The sequence below is a fragment of the Dicentrarchus labrax genome, unplaced genomic scaffold (assembly GCF_905237075.1).
Source record: "Dicentrarchus labrax unplaced genomic scaffold, dlabrax2021, whole genome shotgun sequence".
NCBI lineage: Eukaryota > Metazoa > Chordata > Actinopteri > Moronidae > Dicentrarchus > Dicentrarchus labrax.
The window spans coordinates 1265001-1288911 of record NW_026136721.1 but is presented as its reverse complement, the minus strand read 5'-3'; the positions used below and the strand labels follow the sequence as shown (position 1 = coordinate 1288911).

General features: G+C 40.2%; 1 protein-coding gene and 1 long non-coding RNA gene across 21 annotated transcripts in view; one reads left to right on the top strand and one right to left on the bottom strand.

The window, feature by feature from the left end:
* The window catches only part of LOC127355196 (NACHT, LRR and PYD domains-containing protein 12-like), a 33193-nt gene extending 28186 nt beyond the window's left edge, over positions 1 to 5007 (bottom strand). For 17 of the 20 annotated variants that reach the window (XM_051385798.1, XM_051385799.1, XM_051385805.1 and 14 more), the window contains exons 1-4: positions 4912 to 5007; positions 1822 to 1942; positions 1334 to 1453; positions 481 to 585 (exon numbers count right to left, since the gene is read on the bottom strand). In XM_051385798.1, the coding sequence (XP_051241758.1) occupies positions 481 to 585; positions 1334 to 1453; positions 1822 to 1931 (335 nt within the window). In that variant the 5' untranslated portion in view covers positions 1932 to 1942; positions 4912 to 5007. The remainder of the gene's footprint in view (positions 1 to 480; positions 586 to 1333; positions 1454 to 1821; positions 1943 to 4911) is intronic. The other 3 variants (XM_051385800.1, XM_051385819.1, XM_051385806.1) reach the window with 1 other exon arrangement.
* A 7498-nt stretch (positions 5008 to 12505) lies between these two features.
* LOC127355261 (uncharacterized) overlaps positions 12506 to 23911 on the top strand; it is a 17480-nt gene continuing 6074 nt past the window's right edge. Inside the window, exon 1 of the long non-coding RNA XR_007881720.1 lies at positions 12506 to 12601. This is a non-coding gene — a long non-coding RNA (uncharacterized LOC127355261). The remainder of the gene's footprint in view (positions 12602 to 23911) is intronic.

Sequence of the window (23911 nt, the reverse complement as noted above, 5' to 3'; positions counted from 1 at the left end):
CCTGTCAGACATAAACCACACAGACTCATGTGTGCTCGATGAAATTCACACTCTGCTCATGACTGTGAGAGACTGTGAGAGACTGACAGTAAATGTGAGCAGAGGAAAACAAGAGAAGTGAAGCTGTCAATCTGGTAAATGTACAGTGTAGGTTACAGTGTTGTTTATGGGAGAAGCCACATTCTGCCGGCTCCATTGGACTGTGACCTCCTGATTGTACTGGGACAGCTGTGACCAAATGTGAAGCAGCAGAGATGAGAGTCAGCACCTCCAAGACTGAGTTCTATATACATCTATATACTTTGTGCATATTTTTCCTCCTCAGTCAATCACTGGCTATCAGGTCAGTTTAGAGCAGGGGTCAACAACCTTTGCTATCAAAGGAGCCATTTTTAGAAAACTATGCCAGGAGCTTTAAAAAAACATATTGAGCCACAGGCTACCTACCCCTGGTTTAACAGTAGGTTTAGATTCTCTTACTGTGTGTCTGAGGGTCCAAGTTCATTACTGAAGTATGGAGGAGACTCCTTGGACCAATCACTCTTCATAGACACACAGCTGGACACTGGAGACTCTGCTCTTCTTCTGTGGAATAACAAATATTTGCTACGTCAGCATTTTCAACTTTTTACCTGGTTTTGAATTTTTGATGTCTGTCAGTTAAAAACAGTGTTCACAAACTGAGTGATGTCGTGAATGTCACTGAACGCAGAAACTCTCCCGGATAATGTAATCATGTGTATATGTATGTTCTGACCACCAACTATTTTTTACATCTCTGACAAATCAGGTATTGGGTGTAATTTCGGCCGACAGGTACCCATGATCCTCATGGGTATTGCTGTTGTCGACTGGGTATTCTTTTGTACTGAGGATTTAACAGTGAGCTTCTTGTCCACCTTGACTTGAAGATAAAAATGAGTCATGTGACATTGTCATGGGAAAAAGAAACGGGGAAGGTCCTGTGTGTGACATTGAGGATCTGTTGTCAGAAATTGAACATAATCATAGTCACATAAAAGTCTGACATGCAGAATGTTTTTATGTATATCAGGCAGACAGTGAACATTTGGTCCTCAGAGCTGATGTGTTAGTGCTGGTTCTGATAGAAAGGGGTCAGAACACACAGTGCAGAGCAGTCTGTTGGCCTGGGACCAGTCAGGGAGTCCAGTGCTTATATGCTTATGTATATACACATATACATATACATATATATAAATATATACACAGATAGACAGATACATAGACTCACAGACGGACAATACAACTCTTCTCATAAAGATGAATATCTATCAATTCTCTATTTGTACTCAAAGGAAGTCAGTTCTCTTACTTTGTGTCTGAGGGTCCAGGTTCAGTACTGAAGTATGGAGGAGACTCTTTGGACCAATCACTCTTCATAGATACACAGCTGGATACTGGAGACTCTGCTCTCTGTCTGTGGCACTGAACTCTGAAAATGAAGATATGTTGATTCATTTCAAGATAAACAGTAGTTTCTGTCCTGTTGTTGAGCCTTGCATCTTCAATGTGTGATGACATTATTTCACTGAAGGTGACGCAATGTGGCACAAAGTTCAAAAAGTCCCATTCATATTCAATGGCACAGTGTGCATTGCTTTGTAAGGATTGCCGACAGAGGATCGAGCAGTGATCGAGTGACTTTTCTCATTTCTCGGAGCCTCTCTTTTAGGTTCCTGTCCGCCACGATCACAGATACAAAAACAAAGTGCTCCTCGGAACTAGAGTTCTTCAGATGCCAATACCAGCTTGGGAAATTTCAGATTTCAACAAGTAGATTCAGTGAGATCGGTCTCTTACTTTGTGTCTAAGGGTCCAGGTTCATCACTGCAGTCTGGAGGTCTGTCTTTAGACGGGTCACATCTGGATCCTGGAAACTCTGGTCTGTCCTGTTTCTGCATATCACTCATCTTCAGTCAGTCTGTGGGGTGAACCAGGAACACCAGAGACACAGTGGACATCAGAGGAAGGTTAGAGTCACTTAGACAAAATAGTAGAGACTGTATCTAAAATGACTTTCACTCCCTCCTGTTTCTGTCTTGGATTTATAAAGTTCATGAACATGTTGGAGATGATTATGAGGCGGCAGCTCATCTCTCTGAAGAAACTAAACGATCCAGGTTTTAATCTGAAAGCTTCAACTGAACATCACCCCCCTTGAAGCTCCTAGACTGTTGAATGGAAGACATTTAACTGTTTTTACATTAATGTACATTATTGGGCTGCTGCTGTTTTATGGAATTATTATTGTGTTTGTCTCTTTATTATTGTTTCTTTTAATGAACGAACAAGTGGCTCAAAGACTACTGACAACCAAGTTTCTGCTTCTGGGAGTTTGAGAGCTGCTACAGAGTCAAGGTGAAACCAGATTTTCCAGGTTTTGTATATTTGTCCGGACAAATTTATATTTCTTGGATGGATTATTCATAATACAACTACAACCGTGGCATTAATCTGATCTGTGGAATGTTGAACATACAGATTTTCATGAATATTGATTATTTATTTAAGGCTACTACACATTTACTAAAGAATTAAGAGGACTACATTAAAAGGAAGAATGAAAAAATTGCTATTTGAAGGCATGATATTTCGGTTTTGTAGCAGTAAAGAGTGCATTGGAAGAAGTAATAAAAATAATAAGCAAAACAATATATAATAATAGCACTGACCTCTGTCCTGTATCTACAGCACTGACCTCTGTCCTGTACCTGTCCTCTGTAACTTAGTATTATTGTCAGATGGACTAACTGAAATCAATAAAGCTGCTGTGCCTCGTGTGTAAAAGCGTACAGCCTCTCTCTTAATGGGGAGAAACTTCCCCTAATCCAGCCTCAATCCATCCGCTATTAATCACAGTGTTATCTTATATTATATTATATTATATTATATTATATACACTACCAGTCAAAAGTTTGGACACACCTTCTCATTTGATGATTTTTCTTTATTTTCATGACTATTTACCTTGTAGATTCTCACTGAAGGCATCAAAACTATGAATGAACACATATGGAATTATGTAGTAAACAAAAAAGTGTGAAATAACTCTAAATATGTTTCATATTTTAGATTCCTCAAAGTAGCCACCCTTTGCTTTGTTGACAGCGCTGCAAACCCTTGGCCTTCTCTCAATGAGCTTCATGAGGTAGTCACCTGAAATGGTTTTCACTTCAGAGGTGTGCCTTGTCAGGGTTCATTTGTGGAATTTCTTGCCTTCTTAATGGGGTTGGGACCATCAGTTGTGTTGTGCAGAAGTCAGGTTGGTACACAGCTGACAGCCCTATTTGATAAATGTTAGAATTCATATTATGGCAAGAACCAATCAGCTAAGTAAAGAGAAATGACAGTCCATCATTACTTTGAGAACTGAAGGTCAGTCAGTCCGGAAACTTGCAAAAACTTTGAATGTGTCCCCAAGTGCAGTCGCAAAAACCATCAAGCGCTACAACGAAACTGGCTCAAAGGAAGACCAAGAGTCACCTCTGCTGCTGAGGATAAGTTCATCCGAGTCACCAGCCTCAGAAATCACAAGTTAACAGCACCTCAGATTAGAGCCCAGAATAATGCCACACAGAGTTCTAGTAGCAGACACATCTCTACATCAACTCTTCAGAGGAGACTGCGCGAAGCAGGCCTTTATGGTCAAAGAGCTGCTAAAAAAACACTACTAAGGAAAAGCAACAAGCAGAAGAGATTTGTTTGGGCCACAAAACACAAGGAATGGACATTAGACCAGTGGAAATCTGTGCTTTGGTCTGATGAGTCCAAATTTGAGATTGAGATTGGTTCCACCCACCGTGTCTTTGTGCAACGCAGAAAAGGTGAACGGATGGTCTCTACATGCATGGTTCCCACCGTGAAGCATAGAGGAGGAGGTGTGATGGTGTGGGGGTGCTTTGCTGGTGACACTGTTGGGGATTTATTCAAAACTGAAGGCACACTGAACCAGCATGGCTACCACAGCATCCTGCAGCATCATGCCATCCCATCCGGTTTGCGTTTAGTTGGACCATCATTTATTTTTCAACAGGACAATGACCCCAAACACACCTCCAGGCTGTGTAAGGGCTATTTGACCAAGAAGGAGAGTGATGGAGTGCTGCGCCAGATGATCTGGCCTCCACAGTCACCTGACCTAAACCCAATCGAGATGGTTTGGGATGAGATGGACTGCAGAGGGAAGGCAAAAGGGCCAACAAGTGCTCAGCATCTCTGGGAACTCCTTCAAGACTGTTGGAAAACCATTTCAGGTGACTACCTCATGAAGCTCATCGAGAGAATGCCAAGAGTGTGCAAAGCAGTAATCAAAGCAAAGGGAATCTAAAATCTAAAACATGTTTTGAGTTATTTCACACTTTTTAGTTTACTACATAATTCCATATGTGTTCATTCAGAGTTTTGATGCCTTCAGTGAGAATCTACAATGTCAATAGTCATGAAAATAAAGACAAACCACTAAATGAGAAGGTGTGTCCAAACTTTGGACTGCTAGTGTGAATAAATAACCAGCCCATCAGATCGACCTCAGTGCTGCAGATGAACCGCGAGCCGCTCATCAACCACTCGGCTGTCGCTTCACGTGACGCTGCAGAGGAAAGGACATCTCAGTTCTCTAATGACGCGTTCCCTCTTTCCCTCTTTCTTTTTTTTCTTCCTTTCGTTTCCGACGCAAGTGACGGAAAGGTGGATGTTATTAAGCGACATGGGACACCGCCCTGGTCTGTCACTGTGACTCAGCAGTTCCATTAAAGGTTTGAATCCTCTCATGTCCTCAACTGTGAGATCACTGAGGAAGTTTCCTCTTTGATTTAATAATGTTCAAACTATAATGAGAACGCTTTTAATCTTCAGTAAAGTGACGTCAAAGACACACAGCTGAACACTCACCTGTTGTCTAATTTCTGCTGTCTGACCGGAGTCACGTCTTCTTCTTCTTCTTCTTCTAGGATTTCGGCAGTGTAGACGCTGTTAAGCGTATTACTGCCCTCCACAGGTCAGATTTAGAACTAAATTCTCACATACAATCCTGTATCATGCAGAAACTGCAGAACTGCATTGGAGATCAATTTGTATTTCTCACTGTGTCCAAACAAAGATACAACAGAAAAAGCCTCAACTCCAAGTCCTGTCAATCTAACAAAGAATACCTTTCTCTCTTCCCTATACTTTCTACATTCCAGGAAAACATGCCTTACTGTTTCAACGATCCCACACTCACACAATCCAGAAACATGTTTTCCTACAATGCACAAAGAATCATTTAACCCACAATGACCCAACCTCCATCTACAGAGTTTCACTGAATCCCTACGAGACAGAGAATCACATAAACTTATTTTCCTAACTTTAGGATGTATAGAAAAGAAGTGTCTACCCCTGGCTTCCCTTTGCCACCCTCTCTGCCATTCTTTCAGCCCGCTTTGATTATTTCTCTTAATTCCACTCTCCCCATGGATAAATGGACATCTACTTCTCTGCTTAAGCTTTCCTTTGCGATGTGGTCCACCTGCTCATTCCCCCTAACCCCAGCGTGCCCTGGAACCCAGCAAAAAGTAACGCTGCAAGCAAACCACATTCTAAAAACCACATTCAAAATGTCATTCATAATGTCAGGACGAGCTGTAGTTTTTCCTGCTCTTAAAGTTTCTAGTGCAGCTGCAGAATCAGAGCAGATAGTGACTTCTTTAGGTCTGGCTTCCTCAATCCACCATAAAGCCCATAGAACTGCCATTAACTCAGTAGTGAAAACAGAGCTTCCATTAGAAATACATCGACCAATCTTCAACCCAATCTGCTCCACATACACCCCAAAACCAGCTCTCCCACTAACTGGATCTCTAGATCCATCTGTAAAAATAATTAAAGTACTCTCACTGATTGAACTAAGATGTTCCACTATTCTTGGAGTCACTTTCCTCTTATCTTTTTCTTGAAGAAAAGAAAGCTCAATGTTCAATTCAGGCATCACCCAATAGGGCATAGGTAGCCATCTTGTGTGCTCTACATTACCTCCCTGTTCCAAGCCCAGCTTCTTAGCCCACTGGTTTACAGTGACAAAAAAAATATTATATTTATTACCTACAATCTCTTGTAACAGACACCTTGCTGGAAAAGTATGACTACACCCTCTAAGTTTAACCCAGTACTGTAACCCTAACTTAATGCGCCTTAACCATAAGGGCATTTCTCCCATTTCAACAAGCAGGGCAGGGACTGGGGAAGTTCTAAAGGCCCCACAACAAAGCCTCAATGCCTTTGCATGCACCACATCTAACTTAGCCAGAACAGTTTTAGAAGCAGATCCATACACAAAACTCCCATAGTCAAGAGCAGATCTGATCAAGGCCTGAAAAATTAACAACATCGTCTCCCTCTCAGCCCCCCACTCACACCCACCCAGACTTCTCATAACATTCAGAACTTTTCCACATTTCATTACAATTTTATCTACATGCACAGCCCAAGTCATATGCTCTTCAAACCATACACCCAAAAATTTAAAAACCTTTACCTTCTCCAATAAAGACCCATACATATACAGCCCTATATTAGGTAACTTTCTTTTAAAACCAAATACAACATATTTAGTCTTAGATGCAGAAATTTTGAAGCCCCATGTGTTCCCCCATTCCTCTATAGACAATAATACTCTTTGAATCTGTTTTAAAACAAACTCTACATTACACCCTCTTTTCCAGATGGCCCCATCATCTTCAAATAGAGACAACCCAAATCCTCTCTCTATTTTGCCAAAGATATCATTTATCATTATATTAAATAAAACTGGACTGATAACACTTCCTTGCGGGGTTCCGCTCTCTATTTCTACAGTCTTTGAACAGACACTACCAACCATTACTTGTATTGTTCTTTTCATTAAAAAATCCTTAATCCAATTAAACATTCGTCCCCTTACTCCCAAGTCAAAGATTTTAATCATTAATCCCTCCTTCCACAAAGAATCATATGCCTTCTCAATATCCAGGAATACACTCAATACTATTTCCTTATTGCTAAATGCCCTTTTGATATCCTGATCCAAAACTAACACTGATTCCATTGTCGACCTTCCCTTCCTAAAGCCATTCTGGACATCAACAAAGAGTCCTCTAGTTTCTATGAAGCACACTAGTCTGTTGGTTACCATCTTCTCCATTACTTTACAAAGCACTGCTGGGAGCGCTATAGGGCGGTATGAACTAGGGTCAGATGGATCTTTGCCTGGCTTCAAAAAAGGGACCACAACTGCATGTTTCCATACCTTGGACAAATAACCCTCTGCCCACACCATATTAAACAAAGCTAATATTTCATCAAGTACAATATCATCCAGATGTTTAAAAAACTCATAAGACAACCTATCTCTCCCCGGGGTAGTATTTACCCCAGACATAATTGCATCCTTCAACTCTTTTATAGTAAAAAACAGATTTATAGGATTATTATTTTCTAAACTCCTTTCCAACTTCCACTGATTAACTGCCATCAGCTCAGTTCTCTTCCTACACCTCTCAGCCCCCATTCTCTCTGATCTATGCACTGCTTGAAAACTATCAACAAACATGTCTGCTTTTTCCTTATTGGAAACTGCTACTGTCTCACCCTTCTGTAACACTGGTATCAATCTTCTTTTATATACCCCTGACATTCTACGTATTGCAGACCACAAATGCCTTACAGGAGTCTCAGGGCCTAGCGTACCACAAAACTTCCTCCAACTATTCCTCTTTGCATCCTTTATAACTCTTCTTGCTACTGCCCTTAGCCGCTTGTACTCCATTACATTAACCAACATTGGAAACTTTCTTAGTCTTCTATATGCTCTATTCCTACTCCTTACAGCTTGATCACATTCCTTATTCCACCAAGGAACCAGCATACGAGTCCTAGGTTCCTGCTTCAGAGGAATGGTACTGCAAGCGGCCTCATGTATCATGAGACTAATGGATGTATTCCAATTATCTACAGTACCCTCACTATCAATCTCTCCTACTAAGCTCTGAACCCTCTCCTGAAATGTATCCCATTTAGCCTGAGAAAAGTTATATATAGGCGGTTTCTTTTCCACTTCTCTCCTCAAATCCCTACCAAATCTGCATAAAATAGGATAATGATCACTACCCAATGTATACAAATCTATAACATCCCATTCACCAACTCTAGCTAAGTTTGACGAAGCAATTAACAAATCTATATGACTGCAGGTATTTCTGACAATATGATACCTAGTTGGCCTTCCATCATTTAACACTACTAACTCATATATATCTATAAATTCTTCTACAGTAACACCATTTTTATCCCTATGATCACTACCCCATAAAGGATTATGTGCATTAAAATCTCCAATCCATATAACAGGACACCTTACCTTCTCCATTATCTCATCAAAATCTGACAATACCAAAGGTTGACAAGGGTTATAATAATTTACCACAGTAATAGAATTTTGACTGCTCCAAATCTCCACAGCCAAACACTCAAGATTGGAATTAATATCAATTCTCCTATACTGCAGCCCAATCTTAACAAAAGTTGCACAACCCCCACCTGATCTATCAGACCTATCTACTCTCAAACATTCATACCCTGGGATTACAAAATCTAGAGAAGGCTTTAACCAAGTCTCTTGAATACATATCAATTCTGGAGCTTCTTTAAATTCATCAACAAACCTTTTTAACTCCTGACCATTTCCTATTAGACTCCGGGCGTTCCATTGAAGAATATGCCACATTAAGATACTAATGAGGATCTACCTCATCCACTTCACCAACATCCTCCATACTGCTAACCCTCACAAACTGTGACCTATCCATAGGTTGACTCTCCTTCATGTATTGATGTAGCTCTTCTGGCAACTGCGTTATACCGAGGAACCTTTCAGCTGCCCCCACCACTAACCTGATAATATCTGAGCGGTTAGCTGCTTTCTTAGCTCCTACCAACACATCAGACACAAAAGACAGAAATGACTCCTTTGTAAGATTCAACATATCAGGATGAAGGTCCGACTGCAAGTTTGGAGCATTGAACTGGCATCCTGACACTGTAGTACCAGATCTCCCATTTCCACATTCTCTATCCACTGTTTGAACTGCCTCTGCATACAACACCTTGTTCAGCTCCCTCACATCCTGCACCCGCTTAGCCTGAACAAATCGCTCACACCCGTGAAACCCTGCCCCATGATCCCCCTCACAGTTAGGGCACTTAGGAGCCTCTGCCTTGCAACTCTGTATTATACGATCTCCACCGCACTTTGCACACCTTCTTTTACCCCGACAAGCCCCAGCAACATGTCCAAACTTCTGACAGTTACAGCAGCGCAACGGTGGTTTAATGTACTCTCTCACATAATACGCCATACTCCCAAGAAACACTCTCTGTGGCAGTACACTATCTTTAAACGTCAACAGGACCGACGGATCCCCTGCTCCATCCACACGCTTAAATCTGATCACATCACTTACCTGGGCCCCCTTAATGTTTTCTAAGATTTCCTTCTCAGATAAGCCAGCAAACACTCCATACACCACTGCCTTGATTCCTTGCTGGCTTCCTCTAGGGATCAATGCCTCCACCTTGACCACCAGCTTTCCCACACCTCTAGCATCATTATACTGTTTCCTGTTTTTACAACAAACTCTTAACGTTCCATTAAACAAGATCTTGGCCTGAAATTCTTTGCCTATCTGACTCTCTAAAGCACTGGTAACTTTTAATGGATTCACTGCTCTAAATCCTGCATCTCCTTGATTAGTTCCCTTAACTTTAAACAGCACGACAAACTCTTCAGTATTTCCAGTTTTCCTAACCTTATTTCCTTCATCTCCTGACATTTCAGGTCTTTCACTCGATGCCCCCCTCTTAGAGCCCCCCCTTTTCCTTCACCACCGTCTGCCACCCACCACCCTCATCCCCCTTCCCTGAAGCCATGAGCCTCTTAAACCCCTCCTTCCCAACCCTAATCTAATTCTAATAATACTAGCCCTACTATTAATCAAAGAAAAAGTAAAAGAAAAAGTGTCTCGAGCTTGTTGTGCGGAAACAGGCGTAGAACACGAGCACGTGTGCCAGCTCCGCTTCTCTCAGTGTCTCTCAATCAATCAATCTCCTCTTTCCGACTGGTCAGTCGACCTCCCGCTCCCTGTCGACCGGAGTCACTGATCACTTCCTTCCTTTAAGTTTTAATGGAAGTCGGCAACCAGATTATAGGTGCATTACCGCCCCCTGCTGGACCGGAGTGTGGGACAGTAGATCGCAAGGAAACCCCCAGTCAGATCTAACTATATTCTTTCTAATATTCCTGTTATTCTTAAATAATTAATTAAAAGATTACCTACTTTCCATGATTTATTTCCAAGTAGTTTCTCCAGTGTAATATTGTGTCCCTCATCTAATGCTGATATTAATTTGCTCCTTTATTGATCATATTCACTGCAGAAACAACACATAAATAATAAACATCGGGGAGACAAATAATGTAAATAACAAAGATTAAACCCTAAAAACTAAGTCTATAACGTTAATCTGAACAACAGAGTGAACTTTCACTGTGTGTTCAAAGAAAAATGCGACACAGTTGAATGGAACGTCACTCTAATTCACAATGACATTTCCATATGAGTTGAAAAGGTTTCAACTTGAGTAAAGCTTTTGTGTGTAGGAGCTGGAGCTTTATGAAGAATTAAAGCAGCGATGAAAGAGGCCCTCGCATCCACGCACATCGGGGTGTGCCAAGGTGATGATACACGCTAGCACGTCATGCATAGACCACACTGAAAATGTCAAGTAAATCATATGATGATTGCCAGGCTTACTTCCTGTTTCCAGTAGGTGGCGCTGTGACTATGACTGGTATGTAGATGTGTTCTGGGCGTCTCTTATCAAACATGAAGTTTGGGGCTGATTGGACAATACAGTCAAGCTGGTATAACTTCCTGTTCAAAGAAAACTCATTGGTAGATCACCTGTTAATCCTTAAGGTCTTTAGATTGCACCAACAAAATCTGAAGTAGAGCCGATCAATTCTCCATGAGTCCTTCGGCATTATGGCGTCAAATTGCACTTCAAAATCAAAATGGCCTACTTCCTGTTGGGTTTGGAATGTGGCACCGGCAGATTTTTTTTGTACATCAAGACAAAATAGATATAGATAGATACATATATGGATAGATAGATTATAGATTTTCATGTGCGTATGTGAAATGTGCTGACAGAGCTGGTTCGTTTAAATATATTACAAGGCCGTATATTACAGTGGCCTAGGGTTCGAATCTGACCTGCAGCCCTTTGCTGCTTGTCATCCCCTCTCTCTCCCAGTATCATGAAGGCAATAAAAGCCCGCAAAAAATCACATTCCAAGAGAGTTTTTTATACATCTGGACATGATACATGTAACAACTGGTTTTTGTACCACTGGGGGTGCTATGGAGCCATTTTGCCAAGTGCAAGGCCGATATCAAATGCACAATTTTGTCACTTGTTACGTGTGCTGAGTTTCATGAGTTTTCAAGCATATAAGCCATAAATGCAACTGCAAAAAACAAAACAGCAACATTTGCCGTGTTGCCACAGCAACAACAATGCTTAAGGGTCCCCTTTTTATCCCCTTACTAATTTCAGCTTGATCTGGTCAATCTACTAGGAGAAGACATTCATACTGTTACTCAGTTGTTCATTCGAAAAGTAACAGCACTTTTGTTGGAAACCCAGAGAGCTTGAGAGAGAAGTTTATACCTGACCTTTTGTCACATGACCAAATGCTGCATGATGATTGTCAGATTGTGTGTAAGTTATCAAAACGGACAGTGCTCTTCCGGTTCCAACAGTGGAAAGCTTGGAAGGGAGGGGGTTCCTGATGATGTTTGATGATTCAAATCTTCATCTTTCAATTCAATTCAATTTTATTTGTATAGCGCCAATTCATAACAGAAGTTATCTCAGGACACTTTTCAAATAGAGCAGGTCTAGACCGAACTCTTTAACATTAATTACAGAGACCCAACAGTACCACCATGAGCAAGCACTTGGCGACAAGGGCAAGGAAAAACTGCCTGTTAAAAAGGCAGAAACCTAGGACAGATCCTTCGGCTCTAGGTGGGTGGTCGTCTGTCTCGACCAGTTGGGGTAAAAGAAAGAAAGAAAGAAAGAAAGAAAGAAAAAGAGAGAGAGAGACAGAGAGAGAGACAGACAGACAGGTGCACAGCAACAACAGTATTGTCAATGGCAATCTAGCAGGACCATGGCAGGAGGCTCCACCAGGATCGATAAGAACCTGCGAGACGAGAAAGCACAAGAACTCCGGGGAAGAAGTGAAGTTAGTAACATGCATTAATGGAACATGAATGAGTGCAGAAAGAGACAGGAAGAGAGGAGCTCAGTGCACCATGGGAAATCCCCCAATAGTCTAGGCCTATAGCAGCATAACTAAGGGATGGTTCAGGACTCACCTGATCCAGCCCTAACTATAAGCTTTATCAAAGAGGCTGTGGCTCCTGTTCTACTTTTTGAGACTATAGGAACCACAAGTAGCCCAGCATTCAGAGAACACAGTGTTCTAGTGGGGTAATAGGTTACTATGAGTTCTTTAAAATATGAACGGGCCTGACCATGAAGAGCTTTATAGGTGAGGAGGAGGATTTTAAATTCTATTCTTAATTTTACAGGGAGCCAGTGCAGAGAAGCTAGTACAGGAGAGATGTGATCTCTTTTTCTAGTTCCTGTCAGTACTCGTGCTGCAGCGTTTTGAATTAATTGGAGCGTTTTAATGGACTTATTGGGGCAACCTGATAATAAAGAGTTGCAGTAATCCAGCCTTGAAGTAACAAATGCATGGATTAGTTTTTCTGCATCTGTCTGTGATAGGATGTGTCTAATTTTTGTAATATTACGTAAATGAAAGAAGGCGGTCCTAGAGGTCTGCTTTATGTGGGAATTAAATGATAAATCCTGATCAAAGATAACTCCAAGATTCCTGACAGTGGTGCTTTTTCTGAGTTTAATATCAGAAAATTGCAGCTCATCCAGGATTTTATGTCCTAAAGACATGTTTGTAATTTAGATAATTGATAATTTCATCGGGCTTGATCAATAGATATACCTGCGTATCATCTGCATAACAGTGAAAGTTAATGGAGTGATTCCTAATAATGTTGCCTAAAGGGAGCATATATAAAGTAAATAGTATTGGTCCAAGTACAGAACCTTGTGGAACTCCATGACTAACTGTAGTATTTATTGAAGTTTCATCGTTATCGTCGTGTACAAACTGAGAACGATCTGATAAGTATGACTTAAACCAGGTTAGTGCGGTTCCTTTAATGCCAATTTGATGCTCAAGTCTCTGTAAAAGAATATCATGGTCAATGGTGTCAAATGCAGCACTAAGATCTAATAATACAAGTACAGAGACAAGTCCATTGTCTGAAGCAATCAAAAGGTCATTATTAACTTTAACCAGAGCTGTCTCTGTGCTGTGATGAACTCTAAATCCTGACTGAAAATCTTTAAATAAACTATTGTTATGTAGAAAGTCACACAACTGTTTGGCGACTACTTTCTCCAGAATCTTAGAGAGCAAGGAGAGGTTAGAAATCGGTCTATAGTTGGCTAAAACCCCTGGGTCAAGAGACAACAGTTCTTAGATGTTAACCTGAGAAAGCATCCAATGTTCCACAGTCAGCTCTGTTTCCTGTCCTGCAGTGCATGAAATAAGAACCAGAGCAAAGCTGTGTCACATAGTAACCTACTGCATATTACATACTCAGTCAGTATGTACTGCATACTGTGTACTGAATGAATGATTGAGTATGCCCTTAACAGCAGAACTGAACTATATTCACTAAATACGTCTAATACGAGTTAAAGATTTCACTACACGTTGTTCTGGGTATGATTGTATACGTGAGAATAAAGTGGATTCTATTCTATAAAATATTCCACTCAATGTAATATTTTACTGTAAAGTCTGTAAAAAAGTATTAAATATGTTAATGTTAGCTGAAATATTTTTTCTACAGTACAATACATATTTGAGCTCTGCTGTTTTTCCTCCTAACTGCACCTTAACGTTCTGGGTCCTGAGTAGCTACTGCTTCAAGTTCATGGTTTATCCAACCATGCCTCTTACCAGCCACAGTGTGGCGCTAGAACCATCTGGCTCACAGTCTGCCATTGGACAGTCTAAAGAGACACAATGCACTTTGGGTAGGACAAATTTATTATTCGTCATTTTCTACAAGTAAGAGAGGGGTGGCCATCCTAATAAATAAAAACACTCTGTTTACTTTAGAAAAGTGTGTTAAAGATTGTCAAGGTCGATATGTGATTATTACAGGATTCTTATATGGGGAACATATAATGATTGGATGTGTATATGCTCCAAATGTATACCAAGAAGAATTCTACTCTAAATTGTTAGCTGATGCCTCTGCAATGTCTGCAACATTCAGTATACTTTCAGGAGACTGTGTTATGAACCCTGAGGTAGACCAACGCCCCCTGACTAAAGTCACGTCTAAAATGAGGGAGGCCACTAGAGAGCTATGTGTAGACTTACAGTTGTTTGATGCTTGGAGAATTCTCCACCCTAGAGGGAGAGATTATACCTTTTTTTCACATCCACACCAAAGTTTTTCCCGAATAGATTCTTTTTTTGTCTCAAGGATGGTGTTAGATAGAGTGGAGGAATGTACTATAGGTACCCGTCTACTATCAGACCATGCAGATACGTCCAGTATAGTTTCTCCCCCCTCCCCCCATCCCACACCATGCTACTGGCGACTAAATCCCTGACTTTTTAATAGTCCCTCATTTGTGACCTTTATGGAAGAACAAATTAATATTTTTCTTTCAACTAATGATAACAATGATACCAATCCATCAATACTTTGGGATACGCTCAAGGCTCACTTGAGGAGAGCCATAATTTCATATAGCACAGCCAGGAAAAGGGAAGCTTTGAGAGAGCAGCTGAATTTGGAGAGACAATTGGCTGATCTTGATAAACAACTAAAGGATAATTACTCTGCAATCCTGTTCAAAAAAGCAGAAGCCACACGGTCAGCTCTCTTGACGCAAAAGGCAGAAGCAAGTATCTTCTATGCAAAACACAAACTGTTTGAAATGGGTGACAAACCAGGGTGACTACTTGCACGCTTAGCAGCTGGTAGGCGTGAAGTTAGGGCTGTCTCCTCCTTAAAGGACGAAACTGGGAAAAATCATTATGAGACCTCAATTCTCTGCAGAACGGAAAAGCTCTGGGACCGGATGGTTATGGTCCAGAGTTTTATAAAAAAAGTATTAAACTCCATAAATGGACCTCTGCTAAGGATGTACCTTCATTCAATAGATAAAGGTTCCCCACCAGGCTCATCATATGCTGCCAATATATCTTTAATCCTTAAAAAGGGAAAACCCCCCAACGAGTGCAGCTCATACCACCCTATTAGCCTGATGAATGTGGACAGTAAAATCTTTTAAAAAAATATTAGTGAAAAGACTTGAGAACTAGTTGCCACTCTTAAGCAGATCTGACCAGACGGGCTTTATTAAAAGCACTCTTATACCAATATGAGAAAATTACTTAACATCATTCAACATGCAAATACTAATCAGTCACAAGGTCTTGTTATCTCACTCGACACCGAAAAGGCATTTGACATCGTGGAGTGGCCTTATTTATTCACCATCATGGAAAAAGTTGGACTGGGGGAGGGGTTTATTAAACTCATTAAGCTGATATATTTTTCACTCAGAGCGAGTGTACTTGTAAATGGTATAAAATCATCAGAGTTTAAGTTAGGGAGGTCCACTCGGCAAGGGGACCCTTTGTCCCCGCTTATTTTTGCTTTGGCCATTGAACCACTGGCAGAGGCTATTAGAAACCATAACAGCATAGCGGGTTTCCAAATTAAATCCACATCATATAAGATTGCATTATATGCAGATGATGTTCTTTTTCTCACCAGCCCAGATGAGTCCATACCAGCTCTTATGTCTGTTATTCAGACCTTTGGATTCTTCTCTGGATACAAGATTCATTTTGGTAAGTCAATGGCCATGCCAATTGGATATGGTCATAACGTGCCAAACATACCAAACTTTCCATTCTTTTGGTCTACCTCAGGATTCTCATACTTAGGTATTTCTGTATCCCAGAATATTAAGAATTTATTGAGAAAAAATTTCAACACTGTACATAAAGATATCAAGAGCGATCTTAACAGGTGGATGGATTTGTCAATTTCTTGGATGGGCAGAATTAACTTGTTAAAAATGAATGTTCTACCTCGGCTGCTTTATCCCATGCAGATGTTGTCTCTGTTTATTTCTAAAAAGGTAGCAAGAGAGGTTGAAAGGGGCTTCTCAAAGTTCATTTGGCAAAAGAAAAAACCCAGATTAAGTATGAAAACTTTACAGCTCCCAAAAGACAGTGGAGGTCTAGCATTCCCTAATATTATATAATACAATTGGGCCTGTCATAGCAGATTCATATATGAATAGGTTCACTGCTATTTAAAGGAAATAGAGGACCCACTCAAATCATGGGCTTGTGTCCCATTTAGATTACTAGGGGAACTCACTAGTAAAAAAACTGCCCTTCCCAAATTAAGGGACAATCCAATACTTGTAGGCAGAAAGGGTGCCTTTTCCTATTTGACTCCACTTATGGGTAAAAGGGACTTCCTACCTGGTGTTGATAATGTTGTATTCTGCTCTTGGCGGGAAAGGGGAGTGAGAGTTGTTGGAGATTTGTTTGATGATAATAATGTCCTCATGTCCTTTCCACAAACACAAAACAGATTTGGACTTCCACAAAAATACTTTTTTGCCTATCTTCAAGTCAGTCACTTTATCAATACAAATTTCAAGCCAACTCAATCAGAAACACTGGAGGGACAAATTAATAAGTTCATAATTAATTTTACATTGAATAAAGGTCTTATCACAAACTCTTACAATAGCTTTCAGAGTTGTAACCAACACAATGTTGATGGGCTTGTGAAGCGATGGGAGGAGGACCTTCAAAGTGTATATGATGAAGATGCTCGGGAGGGATGTATTCGGACCACTCACTCTCAGCAATAAATTTAAAGACATACAATATAGAATACTTCATAGACAGCACAGGACACCTCATGTTATGAACAAAATTGACCCTAATAGATCACCGTTGTGCCTTAAATGTAAGTTAACAAGTGGGACATATATACACTGCTTCTGGAGATGTCCAAGAATATCAAAGTTCTGGTCATGTTTATCTGAGGAAGTGACAGCAATATTTAAACACAGCATATGTAAAGATCCGGGCCACCTTTGAATAGAGTTATGGATGTGAAAAGATCAAAATTACTTAATAAACTCATATTTTTGGCCAGAAAATGTATATTATTTAACTGGATTAGTGAAAAAAACCTCCCACTGTAACTCAGTAGTAAAAAGAAATTTTTAGAGTTTTTCCTATGGAAAGACTAAGTGCCAAATTAAAAGGAAATGACAACACTTTTATGGACATATGGCGGCCTCTAATGGATTACCTGCCTAAGGATCTAAGTGAATTTATCCAGAGGGGAAACACTGGCTTAGAACTTCCAGACTGAGCAGACCGGCAATAAGAAATATTTCTTAATAGGTACAAGGACACATATTTCTTGTTTTGTTGATAGGTTGTTGTTCCCCCCTTTTTTTAAATCTTGTTTCATTCATTTTGTCCCCTAGTTCAGACCACTACTTATGTATGCTTATATGCGTTGTTGATATGTAAATTCAGAGAATAAGATAAAATCTGATTATTAAAAAAAATAATAATCATCATCCACTAATATTCAATTCAATTCAATTCAATTTTATTTGTATAGCGCCAATTCATAACAGAAGTTATCTCAGGACACTTTTCAAATAGAGCAGGTCTAGACCGAACTCTTTAACATTAATTACAGAGACCCAACAGTACCACCACGAGCAAGCACTTGGCGACAAGGGCAAGGAAAAACTGCCTGTTAAAAGGCAGAAACCTAGGACAGATCCTCCAGCTCTAGGTGGGTGGTCGTCTGTCTCGACCAGTTGGGGTGAGTGAGAGAGAGAGAGAGAGAGAGAGAGACACAGACAGACAGACAGACAGACAGACAGACGCACAGCAACAACAGTATTGGCAATGGCAGTCAAGCAGGACCATGGCAGGAGGCTCCACCAGGATCCATGAGAACCTGCGAGACGAGAAAGCACAAGAACTCCGGGGAAGAAGTGAAGTTAGTAACATGCATTAAAGGGACATGAATGAGTGCAGAAAGAGAGAGGAAGAGAGTAGCTCAGTGCACCATGGGAAATCCCCCGATAGTCTAGGCCTATAGCAGCATAACTAAGGGATGGTTCAGGACTCACCTGATCCAGCCCTAACTATAAGCTTTATCAAAGAGGAATGTCTTAAGCCTACTCTTGAATGTGGTGAGGGTGTCTGCCTCCCGAACCACAACTGGAAGCTGGTTCCACAGGAGAGGAGCTTGGTAACTGAAGGCTCTGGCTCCTGTTCTACTTTTAGAGACTATAGGAACCACAAGTAGCCCAGCATTCAGAGAACGTAGTGTTCTAGTGGGGTAATAGGGTACTATGAGCTCTTTAAGATATGAAGGGGCCTGACCATGAAGAGCTTTATAGGTGAGGAGGAGGATTTTAAATTCTATTCTACATTTTACAGGGAGCCAATGCAGAGAAGCTAGTACAGGAGAGATGTGATCTCTTTTTCTAGTTCCTGTCAGTACTGGTGCTGCAGCGTTCTGAATTAATTGGAGCGTTTTAATGGACTTATTGGGGCAACCTGATAATAAAGAGTTGCAGTAATCCAGCCTTGAAGTAACAAATGCATGGATTAGTTTTTCTGCATCTGTCTGTGATAGTATGTGTCTAATTTTTCTAATATTACGTAAATGAAAGAAGGCAGTCCTAGAGGTCTGCTTTATGTGGGAGTTAAATGACAAATCCTGATCAAAGATAACTCCAAGATTCCTGACAGTGGTGCTAGAGGCCAAGTTAATGCCATCTAGAGTGACTATATCTTTAGACAATGAGTCTCTAAGGTTTTTGGGGCCAAGAACAAGAATTTCGGTTTTTTCTGAGTTTAACATCAGAAAATTGCAGGTCATCCAGGATTTTATGTCCTTAAGACATGTTTGTAATTTAGATAATTGATTAATTTCATTGGGTTTGATTGATAGATATAACTGCGTATCATCTGCATAACAGTGAAAGTTAATGGAGTGATTCCTAATAATGTTGCCTAAAGGGAGCATATATAAAGTAAATAGTATTGGTCCAAGTACAGAACCTTGTGGAACTCCATGACTAACTTTAGTATTTATGGAGGATTCATCGTTAACATGTACAAACTGAGAACGATCTGATAAGTATGACTTAAACCAGGTTAGGGCAGTTCCTTTAATGCCAATTTGATGCTCAAGTCTCTGTAAAAGAATATCATGGTCAATGGTGTCAAATGCAGCACTAAGATCTAATAATACAAGTACAGAGACAAGTCCATTGTCAGAAGCAGTCAGAAGGTCATTATTAACTTTAACCAGAGCTGTCTCTGTGCTATGATGAACTCTAAATCCTGACTGAAAATCCTCAAATAAACTATTGTTATGTAGAAAGTCACACGACTACTTTCTCCAGAATCTTAGAGAGGAAGGGGAGGTTAGAAATCGGTCTATAGTTGGCTAAAACCCCTGGGTCAAGAGTGGACTTTTTAAGAAGGGGTTTAATTACAGCTACTTTAAAGGACTGTGGTACATATCCTGATAATAAAGAAAGATTAATCATATCCAGTAAAGAAGTGCCAATTAAGGGAACAACTTCTTTAAGCAGCCTAGTTGGGATCGGGTCTAACAGACAGGTTGATGGCTTCGATGAAGAAATGATTGAAGTTAACTGATGAAGATCGATAGCAGAAAAACAGTCTAAATATACATCTAAGTTTACATTGACAGAAGTCCCTGAACTTGGAGAGCCACTGATAACTGTTGATGGCAGTTGGTGATTAATTTTTTCTCTAATAGTAATAATTTTATTATAAAAGAAGCTCATGAAGTCATTGCTACTTAAGTTTATGGGGATATGTGGCTCGATAGAGCTGTGACTCTCTGTCAGCCTGGCTACAGTGCTGAAGAGGAACCTAGGGTTGTTCTTATTTTCTTCTATTAGTGCTGAGTAATAGGCTCCTCTGGCATTACGGAGGGCCTTTCTATAAATCTTAAGATCATCTTGCCAATTTGAGCGATATTCTGATAATTTGGAAGAGCGCCATTTCCTTTCAGATTTCCTAGCTATTTGCTTTAACTGGCGGGTTTGGTGGTTATACCAAGGTGCTAGTCTCCTATGTTTTAATAATTTCCTTTTTATAGGAGCGATAGAGTCTAATGTTGATCGTAGTGAGCCTGTAGCACTATCGACAAGATTATCAATTTCAGAGGGACTAAAGTTGTTATAGGACTCTGTTAAATTCAGACATGGCATTGAATTAAACACTGAAGGAATCTCCTCCTTAAATTTAGCTACAGCACTGTCAGATAGACATCTGCTGTAGGAAGTTTTGCCTAATGGCTTATAATCTAATAGTATGAATTCAAAAGTTACTAAATAATGGTCAGATAGGAAAGGATTATGTGGGAAGACTATTAAATGTTCAATATCAATGCCATATGATAAAACAAGGTCAAGAGTGTGATTAAAACAATGAGTTGGTTTATTTACACTCTGACAGAAGCCAATTGAGTCTATTAATGATATAAATGCATTACTAAGGCTGTCATTGTCAACATCCACATGAATATTAAAATCACCTACAATAATTACTTTATCTGATTTAAGGACTAAGCTTGATAGAAACTCTGAAAATTCAGATATAAAATCAGAGTACGGTCCAGGAGCGCGGTACACTATAACAAATAGAACTGGCTGCAGTGTTTTCCAGTTTGGGTGAGAAAGACTAAGAACAAGGCTTTCAAATGAATTATAATTTAGTTTAGGTTTAGGGTCCATTAAAACGCTCGAATCATATATAGCTGCTACTCCACCTCCTCGGCCAGTGCCTCGAGGAATGTGAGTATTAATATGACTGGGGGGGTGGATTCATTTAGGCTAACATACTCCTCGTGGGACAACCAGGTCTCAGTAAGACAAAATCAATATCATAATCTGATATTAATTCATTCACTAAAACAGCTTTAGAGGACAGAGACCTGATATTTAACAGCCCACATTTCATTCTCTTATTTTGTGCTACTGAGGAGTTGGTTTTAATTTTTATTAGATTTTTATGTTGAACTCCTCTTGTTTTTATTTCTTTAAATAGTTTAGGTGGTCGGGGGACAGACACAGTCTCTATGGGGTTTTGGGTGGGTGACTGTTCTAAAGAAAGCGCAGAGAAGTGTGTAAGACAGCAGCTCTGCTTCCTGGTCCCAACTCTGGACTGTCAGGTTTTAGAAATAAACTTCGCCATATTCCTAGATAAGAGAGCCGCTCCATCCAAAGTGGGATGGATGCCGTCTCTCCTAATCAGACCAGGTTTTCCCCAAAAAGGCTTCCAGTTATCAATGAAGCCCACATCGTTTGCTGGACACCACCTCGACAGCCAGCGGTGGAATGACGACATGCGGCTATACATGTCATCACTGGTCACATTGGGCACATATGACAACACAACCCTGACAGAGGCCCAAAGTCTGAGTACACTTCTCTGCTGGTTCTACTCAACTACAGGGGCCTCGCTAAAAGCCGGTCTCCAGCAGAACCACCATCTAAAAAGTGTCTCTTACAAACCTTCAGATGGACAGAAGAAGCTGCGACTGATCTCAGTGCACTGCTGCTCCAGTCCAACCAGGAAGGAAGAGCTGCAGCCCGCAGAGAGTGTGCTACTGTACAGGAAATAAAGATACGGTGGTTGTGTCACAGCTCATATTTGTAAAGAGGAATTGAATTGAATGAAAATTGTAGCCTCACCAGTGTTGAGCAGGGAGGCATTACTAGTGATAATATTACACTATATTACTTTCCCCAGTAACTAGTAGTGTAACTAATTACTCCAACATTTGGCTCATAGTATTAATATTACAGTTACCCCCCAAATAATTTGTTACAAGCTTTTGTCACCACTACTGATTTGAAATCCAACAATCAGATTCATCATCGATAATCGTCCCCAAGTAGGAAACTAGTTTGGAAGATGAAACGTTTCCATTCAGCAGTTGGAAATATTCACATTAGTCTGATTGTAACAAACAAAACTGGATTTTAATCATCAGAAGTCTGAATTTTAGCGAGAAAGGACACAATTACACAATTGTTGGTGAGAAGCAGTCATAAAAGTAATTTAACTAGTAGTGTAACTACTGTAAAGTAATAATTCATAGTATGAATTATTAAGTAATGAATAATAAATTGCATTTTTTGAGTAACACTGAGCAAAACCGAGAACTTTTGGGGGATTCTAACTGTTAAGTTAATTAAGTGCACATGCTGCCTGTTAGTTTTCTGAGGAGGCTGAGGTCCTTCAACATCTGCAGGACCATGTTGAGGATGTTCTTTGAGTCTGTGGTGGTCAGTGCTATCCTGTCTGCTGTTGTCTGCTGGGGCAGCAGATTGAGGGTAGCGGACGCTAACAGACTCTGATCCACAAGGCCAGTGGCGCTGTGGGAGTGGATCTGGACTCATTGACAGCAGTGTCAGAGAGGAGGATGCTGTCCAAGATTCAAATCATGTTGGACAATTTCTCCCACCCACTCTACAAATGAACTGGTCAAACACAGGAGGACTTTCAGTGTGAAACTCATTCCACCGAGTTGAACCACAGAGCGGCACAGGAAGTCATTCCTGCCTGTGGCCATCAAGCTGTACAACTCCTCCTTCAGAGAGTCAGTTAGTCATCAAATTGTACAACTCCTCCTTCAGAGAGTCCAAACTCTAAGTCATTAGTCATTAAACTGGTTAATGTGCAATAAGTCGATTAAGGTGCAATACCGGGTCAATGTGCAATACACTTGATTATTATGTCATTCTTTGTAATTATCTATAACTTCTGAAACACCATAATCTTAAAACTCATTACTATTTATCTAATTTCTGTCAGCAATACAGTGAAATATGTTTACACTTATGTTTAGATTTAGATTTACTTTGTATATAGGCTCTTATTATATTTCTATTTATTGTTACTTGTTACTAGATGTATATACCTATACATTCATTTATATTCTGTATATTGTGTTAGATATTGTATATAAGTATTGTTCTTTAACGTTGTGTGATTGGAACAACTGTAGCAAACAAATTCCCCCCGGATCAATAAAGCTTTTCTGATTCTGATTTCCAGATTCAAGATATTTATATATACATTTTTATACTATGGAGGCAGACTCCATGAATCCAGAAACTGTCACAGAGGACTAAAGACACTAGAACATATTCCCAGTGGACATTAAAGAGGAAGCAGAGTGCGCTTTGCTTCATGTTTCCTGTAACAGGAAGCTAGGGACCGACTTCAGTAACCATGACATCATTTTATCTATAAAACTATTTCAACACACTCAATTCTGTAAAAGTGGCTAAAATGAAAATGAAATTCTTAAATCAGTGTGAAGCTTGTGTTTGACGCAGTGAGGTGCTGTACCAGCAGGTGGCAGCAGAGTCTAAATTACTGAACTAACATCCAACAGGTTGTAATGTTTGTGTATCAGCAGAGCTGCTAACCCCATCAATTCTTTCTTTACACACATTTTACTGAGTGTTTGTGAGCCATGGCCTCTCCTGAGAGCTGAGTACTTAAAGCACAACACAAATAATGAATAGAAGGTTTTACTCAGACTTTGTATCCACAGATAAATCAAACAGT